Raw genomic sequence first — 19,092 nt, 5'->3', positions numbered from 1 at the left:
AAGGATGAACAAACTTTAATATACCCAGAGCAGCAATTAAAGCCATATTATACGATTTGCTGAAGAGAACTCCCTCAATAATTTTCAAAACTGTTTTTTACACAATTATATTGTACTTAATTAAACCAAAATACCCTGCAAAAAATAAAGACCCTAGGTGCTGTAGTTTTGTCAAAATCCGAGATATTGAATAAAACGTAGGAACCGTCGTTTTATTATAACGATGGAAATATTAGTCGATATACGCGATGTTCATAACACAGTACGTACATGGCGTGCGGGACGGTGATCTACACGACAAAGGATCGTACTATAACACGACCGAAGGAGTGATACGTATTGGCGACATCGGCGCTGATAGTAAATTCCAGTTTTGTTTGCTTTGCCTTAGTTGTTCGGCTCAAGCGTTATATCTGACAGTAAGCAAAGACTTGACCAATTCATCTCTGAGGTCAAATTTGGGCCAAAATGCTCATTTTTGGAGAAAATTAAAAAATAAAGGTTTTTTAGGCAATTTAATTGGCTGTTGTATCATAGATTTTTTTTTAAATCTATGGTTGCCTTTAATGCGACGAGTCCCTGGAGACCCCGGAAAAGAAATTAGCCCATTATTAAAATTATATATATATATATTTTTAATTTTAAAATTGAAAAACGCTGTACATTTTTTCCATTTTCATTATCTAAATCAATATATTATTGAAAAATAACACTTTGATGTTTTACGAAAGTTCATTCTACAAATCATATACTTGCTTGATTTATTGTTAACGTTCATGAAAGTTCATCTGTGTTGGTATAAATCATGATTTTGATTTAAACTTTTGATCCAAACACAAGGAAATTAATTCCTACCTCGGAATTTTCAGATGGTACTCCATCTTTCATCAGCGAGTGAGTGACTGTATCAGGTCTGAGGTCGTGATCTTTTTGACCTTTGACCTGATAACAGACTCGTAGACTCCTGAGAGTAGATGACACCCATTGTGAACTTAAGAAGTGTCACTCTCAAGAATTCACTGACCTTCTCAATTCGCTGGATAAGGACATTCAATTTACCACCGAAGGAGAAGAGAATAACTCGCTTGCCATTCTAGATACGCTCACCGTTATTCAACCAGATAGATCCACCAAAGTAACCATCTATCGCAAGAGCTAGTACACACACACGGATCAATATCTGAATTTCGCCTCGAATCACTCCATTGATCACAAACTTGGAGTCATCCGAACTTTGTACCATAGGGCTGATACTGTAGTCACTAACCACCAGGATCGCGAGGACGAGAAATCTCATGTCAACAATGCTCTAGCAAAATGTGGATATTCCAAATGCGAATTAACCAAAATCTCACAAAACGCGTGACGTGGGCGATAAACGCCCTAATAAAGGTCACGTAGTGCTACCCTACATCAAAGGCACCTCTGAAGCTATTAGAAGGACATTTAGCAATTACGGTGTCAGCGTGTTCTTCAAACCAACTCGCACACTAAGACAAATCCTAGTGTCACCAAAGGACAAGACAGAAAAGAAAGACATTACAGGTCCGGTATATTACATCCCATGCCAGGGCAAAACTGTAACCGGGCAGTGCAAAGAATTTTATATTGGTGAAACTGAACGCTCCTTAAAAACACGGTTTCAGGAACATAGGAGGCCCAGCAGTACAGCATCAGAGGTCTCAAACCACATCCACATCGAGTCTCCTGGACATTTTGTGGACTTGGATAAAGTTCACATACTCGATAGGAACAGCAGGTGGTTCCAACGTGGAGTCAAGGAAGCAGTTCACATCAAAGCCAACCAACCATCTCTCAACAAAGACGGGGGACGGTTCAAACTCTCACGAGTCTACGAGTCTGTTATCAGGTCAAAGGTCAAAAAGATCACGACCTGATACAGTCACTCACTCGCTGATGAAAGATGGAGTACCATCTGAAAATTCCGAGGTAGGAATTAATTTCCTTGTGTTTGGATCAAAAGTTTAAATCAAAATCTTGATTTATTGTTGTTAATGAGTTATGTACGTTTTCCAAAAGTGTTGTTATTTCAACCCTCTTTACAACATAACTCAAGAACCACAGGACCTACAAAAGTATATGTGATATTTTAATTCTTCTACACACTCGCTATGAAATGATCAATGCAATTTTTTTTAAAGGTCACTACCATTCGCAAGGCAAGATGTTGTGAACTACCAAATCGCAACAGCTAAGTTGCTAACCTTAAGGGGTGGGGATGAACGTTTGGACAGTATTTATTGTGGGACATTAGAGCACATCAGACATATCGAATTGCATTCTGAATACGAAGAATGTCCTTCTGATATCAAATAATTTTGATCTATTGAAATTCGCAATGTAATACACATTTTATGGCAAATGATTAAAACTTGATATTTTGATATTTAACAGTACTCGAAGTAAACTTTATAAATCTGATGATTTATACTTAAAGTGTATGTAGGTGGGATGAAAAGCCGACGATCAATTCAAAATTTTGACCTTTCGTATTGAAGATATGGATTTTTTCCCAAAACACCAAAACAATAAGGTCTTTTGGGGGAATCCATATTTTCAATATGAAAGGTCAAAATGTTCAATTGATCGTCGGCTTTTCCTCCCAGCTACATACACTTTAAAATATGTCATTAGATTTACTTCGAGGACTGTTATATATTAGAAATGTGAAAATATCAAAATTTAATAATTTGTCATAAAATTTCTATTATATCGTGAATTTCATAAATGAAATTATTTGATATCAGAAAGACATTTTTCGTATTCAGAATGTAATTCGATATATCTGATGTACTCTCATGTCCCTAAAAAAATGCTCATTCCAAATCCTCAAGCTGCTAATTCTTGGCGTGGAACTGTACTCAACACAAGCGCAGGATGAAGGTGGCCAAAACAGCGGGGAGGGAATTCACAGCTGGTTTGCCGTGAAAAGTGACGTGCTTGACATGTCGCAGAGCAAATGCCCGGAACTTTTCCATATGATCAGAAAAAGGGGAGTTTTCATAATGACCCGCATGACGGTAACTTAATTTTTACTAAAATAAAACAGTGTTTAGTTATGAAAATAACACCTGACTAAGAATGAGAATAAACGATACGAAATGTTGTTTTACTATAAAACTACTGTCGTCTATCACATGGTAGTAACAACAAAAATTCATATTGTTCAAGTATTCAGCAATCGAGAATGCCAAAACAGTCGAATTCTTGATATCATTTTCTTGATTTGCCTTAGCTACGAGGATTGCTGCTGGGTAGAAATTCAAAACGCAGATCCAAAAAAATATCAAGGATGGAAAATGCTAACCGAGATTGACCTTAACGGACGGCCGAATTCTTCACCTGTGACGTCACCAAGACCAGTGCAACTTTATCCCCAGGGATGCGGCAAATACTCATTTATTATACCAGGTATGCACCTAAAATTTGATAATAATAATATCTCAAGGTGTTAAAGGCTTAATGTACGATTTCCTTCAAATTTCAAATTTGTCATTATATACTCAAAATGCTGAAATAATACTAGTAATAATGATCGGGAATGGTTTCTGTCCATTTTGAGCTGAAATAACGAGGTAACGTGAAAGAAACACTGCTTGTTATTTTGGCCGTTTAACACGCAGTTCTATGGGCGGACATAAAGTCATAATTTCTTGAATTATGACTTTATGTCGAACTTTGCTCTGTTTACCTAAAGACACAACAAATTTGGCTGATTCCATTTAGGTGCAAGTTGTGACATTGTGTAAACATTACAAATATGCAAAAAAATCAGGTTTGAAAAAAATTAACCAAATTCATATTATAAGATCGTACATTATGACTTTAAGTAGGGATGACCAATGAACCATCAACTTGATTAGAACACTCCCATAGACATGCAGGGAGCTCAACTGTGCACTGCTTGCACAGACATTTCTAAATTGAGCTCATTCTTTTATTTTTCAAAATTTTTCTGTAAAAATTGGAGATGTTAATGCCAATTATGTTTTGTAACTATCCTGCAAATTACAGCATCATAACGTATTTGGTTTTTCTGTAAGTGTGAGTCAAAATTGGTCCATCGCCACAGTGCGCTTAATTGCCAGTGGCCCAGTGCAGCACTGCTCAGAATGGCACAAAATATTCAGATGAAAAAGATCAGGTGAACACCTTGACCTACTGAGCTGTAATTTGGCAGAGTTGTTGTTATTACTTCTATCATACCCTCTGTAAAAAGGAAAAAAACCGGACAAGTAGATCTCGAGTTAAAAATTAAATCACCAGCTTCCCTTTGGAATTTCCAAACACCTTTCGAATCATGTTAAATAGACACCTTTCTGAACATAAATGTGAAGTTTTATGCTCATTTGTTGTATTATTCACCTGATCTCAACCCTAAACATTTTCTTATATTTATACCATCTGCACTGACTTGCTGCTATACACGCACAGGAGCTGTACTTTTAAAATACGCGCCTAATCAATAATGAGTCTTTCACTCCATTGTTAAAGTAGTGTGCTCCCTGCAGCATATGGAGTGACCAGGCCCTGGATGTGATGGTTTTGCAGCACATGACAGTATTCATTCAAGCCTATCAAGGTCTGTTATTAGCCACTTGCTGAATGGCTGGGCATTATCAGCTATCAAAGAGATACCTTATGCTGCTGCCAATCACAATAGAGGTTAAACATTTTGTTAAAACCCCAGAAGTGATATCAGGACAAAGCTGATCATGTTGGTACTTGATTGTTTGGATTCCTATGTTGAAAATCCCTTGTAGTACATTAGTATTTTTCTTATGTGTAGTGTATATTGTTGTGGTAAAAAGTTCACCTGGACTTTTGATTTTGTGCCACGTTGGCCATTATGGATGATTTTTGGCAAATGTTTTCTAAAAGCATGATTTCAGTGCCTCGGTTTGAAGAAATACTTATTGCTATTGACTAGTAAAGTGCCATTTCATAAGAAACCCTTTGATACTTTCACGTTTGCATATATATTAAAATAAAGAAATGGCCATGCGTTTTGAACTGGGCCCATATATAGGTGGAGTTGTGACATTTGCGCAGCACAAATGACATCATCTATTTAATTTTCTCTAAAATTATGCAAGATATACAGCTAAATTTGGTATTAAATTAAAGCACTCATGCAGGGCAAGAGGACAGAAGTGATAACACATGTACAAAATTTATTATGTTCTGTTAATTACTTGTTAATTAACGAAGCTCCAGGGTGGTGGAGGATCTGGCGCAGGAGGATCTGGCGCAGCAAAATTGGCATCTGTGGTGTAACTAAGTTAAATCATGTTCATATTAGGATTTATTGCATTTGAGTACCGTACATAAACTGTGGCTAATTACTAAAACTAATCAGATTTTGATCATTTGGATGTTTGTTAATGAGTGTTAATTACCTTAATTAAAGAATTATTTTAAAATTACAGGCCTACGTTGCATTGGTAGAACTATGACTGTACGTCAAGTACTTTGATCAGGACGGTCATAGTTTTGCAGTCAAGGCCTCAAATTGATTCATAGATTCTGAAACTGAACCTCATACATGTATATTTAGCATAATCAAGCCAATTAAAAAGCATTTGCATATATTACTGACAAACTTGGTTATGACTTGAGCAAATAAAAAAAAACAAGAGAACCTAGGCCTATTTGTCGCGATGGAGCGAATGCAAGTGATGATATGGATGAGGGGGTGTCAGAGGACTCTGCAGATCAAACAGAAACCCATTCAAATGTGACACAGGTTATACCAGTTTGATTGTTAAGGACCTACATGTAGCTGTCACTGCAATTCAACCATCATCTGATGCTATATTCCTATTTCTTGCTTCATGTCATATCAGATGGCGTGGTTCCTCTTGAAAACAATATGCAGTCAGATTATGGTCATAATCAAAATATGTATAGCACTCAGGTACAAAGGTTGTTATGTTAAAGGAAAAAGGAAGGTTTGCTAAGGAAGAGAGGAGGCCATAGTACCACAGAAGTGTGTTTTAAAATATTGTGGTATCAGTCTTCAACAAAGCAAAAAGCAGACCGAGGAAAAAAAGAGGACCATGAAGACATTAGTGTACAAGTGCATTATAAATCTGGACAATGAACATGACCATCATTACTGCTTGCTTGTTAACAACCCCCGTTTCAGTACATAAAATGTAAATTTTGTTTTTAGCAATGATTTGAATTGTTTTGTATAGTTGCATGTAGTATAACTCTTCTGTAAAGCAAATTTGTACAAAAAATGGAGAATTTTCACTGAAGTCAACGCATATTGTATACAACGAGATAATGCAGTTTATTACGAGGAATTAATACCTATTTTAGTAGGTTTGCTGCTTCTGCATGCCTTATCAAATTGAATTAGACCATTTAATACATGTCTGGTGTCCTCAAGGAGAGTTACAGTAAGAACATGGCAAGGTAAAATTTTCTGTTAAAAAATGGAATCTGTTGGGTCATTTTTCTAGCCCCGCGCAAAATATGGTAAACATTGCCGAGGTATAGAAAGTTATATATGCTTGGAAAGCTCTGACTGTGAGGAATTCAAATCTGCAATAATTAATCTTGTAGGGTATGCAGCATTTCTTCAAAAAAATTTTCCAATAGTATTTTTTCATGAATTTTGGAGGTTCTCAAATTCATAACCTTTCATAACATCCTATGTTAATTTTAAGTGCATTTTTGAACTCCTCAGGCAATTTGCTTCCAGAAAATGTATACTTTTGTGGGGTTAATGCATAGTTTGAAAAAGTTATAGCCATTGAAACGAAAATACACGCGATTTGCGCAAACATAAAGTGTGTCACACGAAATGGGCCCAACTTAAAACGCGTGGCCAAATATAAAAAGGTAAATATATGCTTATACCAATTTTGCTCACATTGCTATATTTAGACTTTGTCAATTTATTTCGTTCCAATGACCGGTCAGAATGGGAAACTTTGAAAATTCATAATTCGAAAAGTTTTTGACCGATTTTGACCATTTAACCACCAAAATACTTCTGTTGATGAGTTCTTTCCAGAAAACAATCTTTTGTAGCAAAAGGGGCAACATGAAATTATGATGGTCATCCCTACAGTTTAAGTAGATACGAAAGCATTTAGGGTTGAACAAAATAGGTACTTTTTGCAAGCAAAACATCACTTATACATACAACGAGCCAATCGGTTTCCTTGATAGCTCAGTGGTAGAGCGCTGGCTCCCTTGATAGCTCGACTAGTCTGGATACCAGGGGTCCCAGGTTCAAAACTGTTCAAGGATGATTTTTTCCTTCTTTTACCTAATTAATTACGTACATTTAGCCAATAGAGCCAATAGTGCATAACGCTATGTATTTCAATTAGCATTTTGCCCTGTTACATTAGCGGAACCAATGTTTAACCTTACACCACAAAATGATAAAAATAGATCTGGTTCCTTTTTTATATGCCGCTATGCTTTATACCAGGTAGAAGGTCATAATTGGACCAACAATTTAAAATTTGTTCTGCCATGCTGTAAAATACCTCAAATTGTTCCTTTCATTGCCAGGAATAAAAAATTTTATATTGCACTATAGTGCTTAAGAATTATGATTTGTGTTGTTTATAACATGAGCCATGAGCAGCACAAGATTTATTTCTAACACCAAATTAAAATAGGCAATGCATTCTGGGATTCGATTTACACATCGGCGTAAATTTACAGCTGCATACCAAAGAATTTACCCAAATTCGTACGCACGCGCTCACACACGTGAATGACTAAAAACTGAGGTGGTTCAAATAAGTTCAAAATTTGTGAAAACTCCATCATTTCCCAAAATCACCATTGATCATCTGTGGAGAGGTTGGTACATGCATTTGTATCCTCGCGTTTAGACTCATAGAATGCTGTTTTGTACAGACTTCAAGACAATGAAATCGCGAAGTTACAGATCGACAGTGCAGAACACTGCGGCGCCCAAGTGCTGAAAGGAGGAGCATATGAAGCCTGTTCTTAGAGTCCTCATTGGCTTCTCGTGCAACAGCGGATTGTGTACAAGATCGCATTGCTTACCTAAACGGTTCCAAAAAAACAAGTCCCAACCTAAGAATTTTTGGTATAATCCAAAAACGGCTTGATCAATTCTCCTGTTTTAAATTTTGGAACATAGGCTGATTAGTTATGCATCAAGTGAACGGGGTTTTACTGTTATCTTTTATCATCTTCACTGAGAAACACAGCCATTTATAAAATTTTAAACAAAAAAAAAGCTGCACTTTTCTACATAGGCTTTTTATGCATGACTTTTGGTTTCAGACCTCTATTCATGATTTTTAGACATTTCAAACATGTTTTATGGTTCAGTGAGTAATCATATAGCCATTTTTGAAATTTTATTCAGCAACAAAAGTTGCACTTTTCTACATTGGCTTTTTGTTTGCATTAAAATGCGTAAATTCAATAAGTTTTTCATTCTAATTAAATTTATTAGGAAGGAACAACTGTAACTTCAATGATAAATCTTGTGTTCATTGATTAATTTAACCAATGGACCAACAGATTCCTGGTTAGATGTTTTATGCTGGATCCCTATACACTTGTTTCAAGTGGTTATTCCTTGAAAGGTTCAAAAAACATTTATATGGGTGGCCATTATCAAGACTTAACTTGTTACAAGCGGACAAGTGAGGGACAACACCACCTTAGAGGACTTTGCAGCAAATCCTGCAGCATGCGGGGAACCAGCTTGACCAACAGCAGAGAAGAACGATGCTAGAAGTCATCTCACATGAGAAGGCCTATTCATTATTGAAAGACATTAATAAACTTCAACATTCATTTTAATTTATTCTCTGAACCATAAAAATTGTGTGACACCTAAATCATGAAAACTTAATTAAATTAAATTATGCTTCTTTTTGATTAAATTACTCACTTAAAGGAAAAAAATTGTCAAACACAAATTAAAGCATAAAAAGCCTATGTAGAAAACTTTTTTTGGCCGAAAATTTCATAAATGGCTGCATTTTGCAATGAAGATGATAAAAGTAGCAACAAAAACCCGCTCACTTGATGCATAACTAATCAGCCTATGTTCCAAACTTTTTTTGGGTTATACTAAAATGTCTTAGGGGGACTTACTTTTTTGGAACCATTTATAAGGCACTGCACGGGTTGGCGCCTAGATATATTAGCGATCTTATTGAGGAGTATAAGCCAAAGCGGACTCTACGATCGACTTCACATGCACTCCTTTGTACACGTGAACCAAAGAATTAAAACCAAGTTCTACGGCAAAAGATCATTCACCGCAGCTGCACCAAAGGTGTGGAACAAGTTGCCTTTCAAGCTTCGTTCAGTTTCAAACATAAATTCCTTCACAAAGGACTCAAAACTCATCTTTTCAATGCATCTTGTTAGACAATTTGATCGTCATCTCATTTCAGTTGTGCAATTTAATTTTTCTGCAAGGTTCTGAATTATTGTTTTAGAGGTGTGAAATAAGGTGGCATGTGGTTTGTGCAAATTTAAAAGCGATTTTATCTTATTAATTTTGCTACTTTTTAAACATGTATTTCCAGAGTGTAGTCTAATTTTATATAGTTTGCTGGTCAAGCTCATGGTATTTTATTGAGTTGTAGTATATTAAGGTGTGTATATGAGTTTTATCCTGCTTATTTTTCATGTCTACTATTTTGTTCAGCATGTAGACCCTACTTGATTTTGTATTAGTGTATGTAGTTTTAAGATTCTGTGTAGCGCCTTGAGGCTGTTTTTACATCGTGGGGCGCTCTATAAATCCCATGTATTATTATTATTATTACTCCGACTACTTTGCCACGACCTCGCAGCCAAATTAAACACGACCTTCGCAGGGGACTATTGAATGCTCGGAGTAACTTCCGGAAATAAAGTGCTGCATACACGTCGTTGCTTCTTGAACAAATTCATCAGGACTGTTCATAGTCTAATTGTTAGTTGTGATTTCTTACGACTAGTCCAATAAAATATCCACTTACTTGCAGACGTTTCGGAAACTGTCAGTTTCCTTTATCGATGCTATTGATGTAATGACGATCTGTATACAGCTGATGTTGACTGCTGCTTAGCAACTGAGTTGCCAGTTGCTTTCTTGTCAGTTATCAGATCGTCAAAAACGTGACTCAAGTTGTATTGCCCCTCGACGTGGTCTCGCTGTTCACGTGTACACCTGTCAACAAAGTACTTGACATTGTGAAAGAAAGACTGCAGAAGGGAAGTTGGCTTAAAGAATACAACAAGTCCTATGGTTACAAGCTGGCAACAGAAGACGTGGTGGAGTTACTTGATTTTATTTTGTCTACAACATACTTTACCTTTCGTGGGAACATCTTCAGACAGCGCTTCGGAGCAGCCATGGGCAGTCCAGTGTCACCGTTGGCAGCTAACATCTTCATGGAACACCTGGAAGGGACTGCGATTGCTACGGCGCCTATGGAATGCAAACCGAAGCTGTGGAAAAGGTATGTCGATGATATCTTGAAATTGTAGCTAAAGATGAAGTTAACGCCCTCACCGACCACCTCAACCAAGTGGACGACACAGATTCAATCAAGTTTACCTATGAAGAGGAGAAGGATGGTAAGATCCCGTTTTAGACGCCTTGATTGTTCGACGAGATGACGGATCGATTAAATTACTGGTGTATCGGAAGGCAACACACACCGACCAATACTTGAACTTTAGGTCGCATCACCCTCTACACCATAAATTAGGGGTCGTCCGCACACTCATGGACAGAAAGAACAGAATTGTCACCGAAGATGAGGATAAAGAAAGAGAGGACGATCACATCAAAGGCGCGCTTCAGAAATGTGGCTACCCGGATTGGAGCATCAAGAAGGTGAAAGATCAGATGGCAAAACTAAAGTCAAAGAAAGAGAGAAAGAAGAAAGACGATTCGAACAAGTCTAAAGGGTTGGTAGTTGTTCCTTATGTGGAAGGTGTGTCCGAGCGCATTTCTAGGGTTTTCAAAACATATAACATCGCCACGGCAATGAAACCTCATTGCACACTTCGCAATCTCTTAGTACATCCAAAAGACAAGCGGGAACCCCATAATTCTACCGATGTGATATATTCCATTCCTTGCAAAAACTGTAATTCGGCTTACATCGGGGAGACAGGCAGGAAATTTGGAAAAAGACTTGACGAACATAAAACTGAGGCTGAGAAAATCGGAGACAACATCAAAACAAGAGCAACGAGAAAGGCATCACAGTCTGTCATCCACAAGTCGGCTATTACAGACCATGTGGTTGAAAACAATCATGTAATCGATTGGGATGAGGCTAAGATCGTGGGCAAAGAGAGCAACAGATATAAAAGGTGGATCAAAGAGGCAATTACCATCAGAAAGCGGGGCAACACCATGAACAGAGACGAGGGGCAATACAACTTGAGTCACGTTTTGACGATCTGATAACTGACAAGAAAGCAACTGGCAACTCAGTTGCTAAGCAGCAGTCAACATCAGCTGTATACAGATCGTCATTACATCAATAGCATCGATAAAGGAAACTGACAGTTTCCGAAACGTCTGCAAGTAAGTGGATATTTTATTGGACTAGTCGTAAGAAATCACAACTAACAACGTCGTTGCTTTCAGTAAGTGGCGCGAGTTCAAATATGATTTGGGTATCATCGAAATACCCAAACAAAATTTGATTATTTATTGGTCAAAACAAATTGCTGCTAACAATTCTTTACTTTTCTTGTCAGCCGCAATTTGTTCTTCTGCTTTGTAATACTTGTTTCAACATTTTACTACTAATTTCTCCCCGTCATATTTATGCCCTTGCATCACCACTGTTTGTCCGTCTACAGCGCGGAGCTCAGTGGCAAATAGAACGACGAAGAATCATGAAAAGTACATGACCATCGCATCGAGGCGCGATTTGCATCTTGCTTAGTGATCTTTCCCAAAAACCCGACAAAAAGTCGCCAACTGGTTCACACAGGCAGCTTCTCCGATCCACCAGGTCGTGTTTAAGTGTTACCCCTGACAAAAGTCAGGAGTAAATTGGTCGCGGGAATGTCGGAGTAACTTAACACGATTACCGTTCACATTGACACTACATTGAAGACTTTACACGTTGTAAAGAAACAAGCAGGCAGCGGCTTCACCCAACCGTGGTTTTCATTCTCTAAACCGCTGGTGCAATTACTATACTTAAAACTCGGGAATCGGATTGTTCCATTGATAGTCCTTAATTTAAAAAGTCGGAACTCCCACCCAAATGCTCTTCTCCCTTTTAATTTGTTGTTGGTTAATACACAGTTAACGACCCTGATGGTGATAAACACAGTTGTCGGAAAACTGAACGCGATAAAGGTGAATGTTTCAAGCCTGTAATAAATTACGGAGTTCAACTCAATGGTGGCGTCTGTGAGGAACTTCCGTACATTGACATCTATGTAAGTACAGTAACACTCATTCTGTTACATTGCATTTGTTTTCTATTTTCTGTTGTTCCGTTGTCAGTTTGTTGACAGTGTTACCATTTATAAGTCTGTTTCTTCAAAAATATAAATGAACAAACACCTAATCAGCCAATCAAAATATTGTACTGATTTAGATAATTAAGGTATTGTCTTTAGCCGCTGTCGTGCATCTATCGTCTCATTTAACACGGAAGACATCATTATTTAAAGTAAAACAACGAGGCGAAGCCGAGTTGTTTTACGCTAAACATAACGATGTCGCGTGTTATAGGAGACGAAAGATGCACGACAGTTACTAATAGCAATACATTTATTCTCATTCTTAAACACTTCAATTCAAATAAATATAATCATAATCATTTGAATTTTAATCAAATTAAATCCTACATTTTAGAAGGAATTGCAGCAGTCCCATTGTTGCTATATACCTCCGATTGGTTCAAATAGCGCGTTCGAGTATCACGTCGACACACACGGGCTAAAGTGTGTGATATCGTGTCATATCACACGACTAAGAACCAATAAGATTGCAGGAACTTTCTTAAGTGTTTAAGAATCAACAATAAAAGGCATATACTCGCAAATCTTCTATTTCAATTTTTAGGATAACTGCACATTAGTCTTCGATACCAGTGGCCCTCCAGGCGATTATGCTGTAAGAGTAATGATTGAGGATCTTGATGAAAATGGCAACCCACGAAGCAAGATTTCCTTGTCTTTCCTGCTGAGAATCAGCCCCGATACCACTACATGCGACAGACCTGCAATCATTGAACCAAAATATGACTGCCAATCCATTCCAGTTGGTAAGCGCTTTGAGATGAAAGTCGAAGCATATGCGGCCATTGGAAGTCAACCGTAAGTATTATGCCACCCAACACGAGGTGCACTCCGAAGTCCTTCTATTCTATATATTCTTGATTCTCTAAAATATCTTTAAAAAGGGATTTTAAGACTTAACTTTATGTTCTCGAAATAATTGTTGGTCTAACGCCCCTTGGGGAAAAACATTTCAGAGCAACGAATGATGTTTTTACTAGGCCCAAAACATAAATGCCTCAAGCTCGGCAGGGCTGATGCCGGTCACTACTAGAGTAAAGACTTGCAACTAATAGAGTTCCAATATAAAAGAGCCCCACATGGCATGGAAGCAAAGTGAATGAAATGCCGTATTAAATCATGGTAATAACCCGTCACCCATTTCATATTTGCTTTCTTGTTTTAACTATGGGGGAGGGAAGGGGATAATTTATAGTTTTAGCTTGATTACTATTGTTTCTTTGAAATCCTGTGGGGCAACATTGAGGTCTCTTGTTTATTTGTAGCCCTGCATGGAGACCTTAATGGCTATTGCTTCTCTGTAGCCCTTAGTTTGTATATATACAATATAAACTTAATAACAATAGATGGCGCTGTCATAGCACTACAATGATTCATATGATCATTTTAAGAACAGTTGTAAAATGATTAATATAATTATTTTAATAGGGAGACTTTGTTGAATATCTCCAGTGTATGAGCTTGTAAGAATATATATATATATGATGCAGTATTAAAAGTATCAATTGGATCGGGAGAAAATAAGTTTGCTACCGCAAAATGATTCTGAGATCCAGATCAAATGGCGCAGCTGTAGTCCGAGATGATGGGCGAACCTATATGATCAGTCACAGACACCAAATTATGTCTTTTAAAAACAGGAAACAGGCCTTTTTTATATAATGTTATATAAAAGGTTTTAGTTTATAAATTAAATATAATACTGGAACTAAACTTTGCAACGCAATTAGTTACTAGGTGGGGCGAAAAACACTTTTTTTTCTCGGATCGACTTGGAACTCTCGGAGAATTTTACTGTGGTACATACTAGTATTGTGCTGAAATATCAGTAAGATCGAAGCATGTTTCACCCAGGCAGTAGATTTTCACAAAATCCTTACTTTTTTGCTATTTCTTACTAGAGTTATACAGTAAGAAATAGCAAAAAAAGTAGGGATTTTGTGAAAGTGTTTTTCGCCCCACCTTAGGTTACGGTTACGTTGCATCCGAGAACATCGGATTTAATCAGACATCTGATTGATGATGAGAAAGGTTTTTAACACAAGTCAACACATACATAAATGACAGCCAGCGAAAAATTTCACTGACCATCCAGGATTTGAACCTGGGACCTTCGGATCACCGGACTGATGCTCTATTGAGCTGATTGATGATGTTGTGACGTCAAATATTGTGACGCCATTACACAATATTAAACAACAAACCTAGCACCTTTAATTGTTTAAATGTACAATGTAAAGCCTAAATCGCATGTTTCTAGGAAAGCGCATTTAGATTCAATACCGCAATTATATAGTGACGATCATTTTAAATGACAATTATCTTACTCATTACAATATTTCATCCTTCACATCGGAGGACTTCATCAGGTAGGATTGATGTGATCATCTGATCAACTTTCCAGGGAGATTTCCGGTGTTGCTTAGAATCATTTCAAGTCTTCAAAAGCGGGTCGTATACGTCGATCCTCTCTGTTTAACTAAGATCATTTTAAGTATTCTAATCTCGTTTTCCTTCTTCTTTTTCTCATTATCCACATTTCGTCTTGTTTTTACAGGGTTGGTCGAATTGATGTTATTAACAAACCTACGGGTATGACTGCCTTCTCCTTACAAACTGTTGATGGAGGTAAATCGAGGACTCTGACTTGGGAACCGACGCAAGGCGAAATCGATCCTACTCCATATATCGTGGGTTTTACCGCAGTAGACAAGGCTGGGTAAGTAAAAAGCTGTCTAATTACAACATAATAGGCGAAATATTTTCTTTCTTTTTTTTTTTGGTAAAATTTCCAAATTCCATGAACATGTGATTTTCAAAATCAACACGTGAAATTTCTGCTGGTTGCATTCCAAAATGACTGAATTTGAAATTTTGCCAGTTGGGAGTAAACAATGGTTAAAATTAAAGCAAAAATTCTGAGAAAACTATCAGATATAGTCTAGTCTAGTAATATGTTTCTTAGAGAGTTGGAAAGAATCTTTCCTTAGCGACTTAAAAATTAGAACGTGAACCAAAAATATTATCACAGGCCAAGTTCAGGCCTGTTAAAATCGAAAATTTAGAAAACTAAACTCTACGCCTATGTATTATACCAGGATTTAAAAGAAAAACAAGGTCCAAGCACTATTGTGTTATCTGACTTTACTGAAGAAACAGTCTGATGAAGCCACTAGTGCAGTGGTGAAACGTCACTAAAAACGTGAGTAAATCAACTTCGTTTTTACTTGGAATTGTTCAAAATGAACAAAATTCACAGTTGATATCAACATTCCTAATGAACTTGTTCAAAGAAAAAATACGATTAATGTTTTTTGTTTGTTCAAGAAAATTGATTTTAAAGTAAGAAGGTTGTAATTCAAAATTCAGTTGATATTAAAATGTATTGATGGACTCCACCGTGACTATACTTAATAGTAGAAATGTGGCCAGTAGTACTATGAGTGTAATTCCCTTCCCAACCGATAGTCGACTTTCTCCTCAAAAACGAAGCTGCTATAATCTTATTTGTTATCCGCTTTATATTACAATATAGCCATCACTAAAGAGGAGGACACTTGATTGTGTTAAACCGGGTATATTAAGTACCATACCGTAAAACCTCGATAGTTAGCATATGTGCTTACTATCGAGCACTTTTAAAACATGCAAACATGAAGAGCCCGTCCATAAAAGTGTAAAGCGTTTTGAGCAAATCACCGATACACATAGTTATATACGAACAAGTAAACCTGCAGATGTGTGCCTCAAACCCATTTGCTCAGTTGGTAAAGCGCCGGATTATGGTACAATTTCATGTTTTCAAAAGCGCTTGATAGTAAGCACACGATGCTAATAATCGAGTTTTTACGGTATATACGCCTAGAGATTTAACTTTTACCAGGGTCTATAATAACCTTAGATTAAGTATATTTAGACCAAACATAAACCACTTATGTGCATACCGGTCCAAAATGTGCATGTCTGAAATTCATTTGATTTACAAACGATAGGCGTTACAAGTAACAAACTGGTCTTCGTCCAGTTTGTACGGCCATAAAGACTGGTTCTATTTTGGAAATATGTGCTTATTTAAGCATCATGCTGAACTCAAACAATATTATCTGCCAAGCTGTATTAAAACCCCGTAACCCTAAAAAGAGCACCCCAAACCCGAACATGCTCATATAGGGGGCAAAAATTAAACATGCTCCAAATTCACTTAAAAGCATGTCGAATATTATTCGTCTGGGTCTAAGGGGTGAAAAATTGAAGTTGCTCCGATTTTCGTAAAAATGGATACAAACTGATACAAACTATTCCTTAAGTTCACGGGATTCAGGAAAAGAATAGTTTTACTATCTGCGATGTGAAGTTCAGACGATAGATGATAAATGAATACAAATGCAATTGAATCCTATGAAATCCTACATATATTTCAACTCTTTGATGTGTAACTTCCTAACTAGACATCGCAGATAGTACAAACTATTCTTTTTCTGAAATCTCTACGCTAGCCACTAGGCAAACAATTTGCCTCAACTTTTACGAAAATTGGAGCTACTTGACCCATGCACAACACGCAAATCGACCTTAGTCTTTTTGTGTTCTATATTTTCTTAACAATAGGCAGCACACAAATATTATATTTTTGGGATCCGTGGGGCCAATGCAGACGCATAGTTTGACGTGTTTGAAAGTGTTATTGGTATGAATTTAATTTTGTCCCCTATGTGATCCTATGGGGTCCATTTGGGGTCTTTTTGAGGTCAACGGCTCAAAACGGTGCTTGACAGACAACAGATTCGACTTCAGCATACCCAAATTAACAACAATAAACTGGTTGCCAACTTTTACGCAAACTTAGCATGATACATCTGCTTGCTTCCACACTTTCAGTTCCCAAAAAGTATAGTAATAATAGGTAGCCTATTCTTCCAACTTTCCCATTTCTTTAAAATTAAGAAATAAATTCTTAAAATGATTTTTTTTCCAGAATTTCAAGCGATACGATAAACGTAAACCTTAAAGTGGTTGAGCCGGTATCATATCTTTACCCTGTGGAAGCCAAAAGTTACCCATCAGCTGGGCAAATAGTAACTTCTACCAAGAATTGGCGTATTCGATTTAACAGACAGGTAACCAAACAAACCCACAAGTAAAACCACACATTCTTTAAGCACACCCCACACGTACCCTTCATACACAACTAAATACCCCTACCACCACCCACACACCCCTGTTTGTAAATACGTTCAAACGAGGACCTCGACTTTAGAAGGATCTAACCGAGGACTTACACACCCGTTTTTAATCGACACACCGTGGACCTCACGCAAACACACCAGGCAACTTACTATCCAACTGAGACCCGTCCTATACCCGCTATGGGGACCTATCTTATATGCTATCTTATATGCATATTTGCATCATTTACGTCATCCTGGGCATAGTTTCAAAACGAGGACGTCCTCGTTTGGAGGTGTGTCCTCGTTTTACAGTGTGTATCCATATGTAGGTCCTCGTTAGACGGCATTTACAAACGCACCCCCACACACACACCACACACATCAAACCAATTATAATCCTATTGAACCAAAACGTCTTGACAGATGGCTTCAGCAAAGTCTATTCTTAGTCTTCTATAATGTCCATGCCTTTTAATTAAATCAATTTAAATTTACATATCTTTTTTTTTTCGCCCAGCGATACAGGTCTACCTAATTCATAAGCACATTATTATTGTTCATAACCTATAAAGGAATCTAAATAGGATATAGAATATCGCAGAAGTCAAGTCCCTGTTCATTTCAATCATTTCTAAAAATATACTATGTCTATCTTGTTTGTGCAATTCGATTGTTTTGATGGAAAACACAGTTTCGACGGCCGACTCAAGCGGGATATATACAGCTCATAAACAACGAGGGTAACGAAGTTGGCCACGTGGATTCATCCGATCCAAGCGAAGTGACATTCCAAGGCAAAAATATATATTTTGATATGCCTATAAACGAAGTTTCAAGGGAGTTGCCATACACTCTACGTATTGGTGAAGGCGTTGTAATGGATGCGAACTACGGCGATGATGAATGCCCATTCTATTCTAAACCGCAGGAGTGGCCAGTGACGATAAAAGGTATGGATTATGATTTGGGGTAAACTATTGTCTGCATTTGAGAGATATTAATTACCCTCGACAACTGTGTAAAATGTTCGCTGAAACTTTAATACAAGCTAGGCAGGTAGTTAATGTCTATAATAACAGAAAAGCATACGACTGGAGTTAGCTCATAGTTGTGGGTATATCCAGTAGTGATCGAGATATGCTTTGCGCACCACATAATACGACTCTTACACGTTAGTAGTTGCTTTATACTCACGTTTCATCTCTTATCTATCTATATAATACGGGAATCAAGCAAATCGTGTTTTCCATTTTTGAGTGTTTTCCACATAACCATATTTGCTGGAACATTTTCAACATTTTGTTACGTCACATGATGATAATGATGATGATTATGACGAGGATGATCATGAGCATGATCATGATTATGATATAGCATACTTTAGTTGATA

The 19,092-nt window shown here is 37.2% G+C and overlaps 1 protein-coding gene across 1 annotated transcript in view; it reads left to right on the top strand.

The window, feature by feature from the left end:
* LOC140145849 (uncharacterized) overlaps positions 1–19,092 on the top strand; it is a 138,382-nt gene that overhangs the window by 114,850 nt on the left and 4,440 nt on the right. Inside the window, exons 5-10 of the mRNA XM_072167537.1 lie at positions 3,257–3,432; positions 12,311–12,447; positions 13,079–13,332; positions 15,092–15,253; positions 17,510–17,651; positions 18,394–18,652. Coding sequence (XP_072023638.1) covers positions 3,257–3,432; positions 12,311–12,447; positions 13,079–13,332; positions 15,092–15,253; positions 17,510–17,651; positions 18,394–18,652 — 1,130 coding nt within the window. The remainder of the gene's footprint in view (positions 1–3,256; positions 3,433–12,310; positions 12,448–13,078; positions 13,333–15,091; positions 15,254–17,509; positions 17,652–18,393; positions 18,653–19,092) is intronic.

Source organism: Amphiura filiformis, chromosome 2 (assembly GCF_039555335.1).
Source record: "Amphiura filiformis chromosome 2, Afil_fr2py, whole genome shotgun sequence".
Classification (NCBI taxonomy): Eukaryota; Metazoa; Echinodermata; class Ophiuroidea; order Amphilepidida; family Amphiuridae; genus Amphiura; species Amphiura filiformis.
The sequence above is the reverse complement of the archived record's forward strand: the minus strand, read 5'-3'. Positions and strand labels throughout refer to the sequence as shown.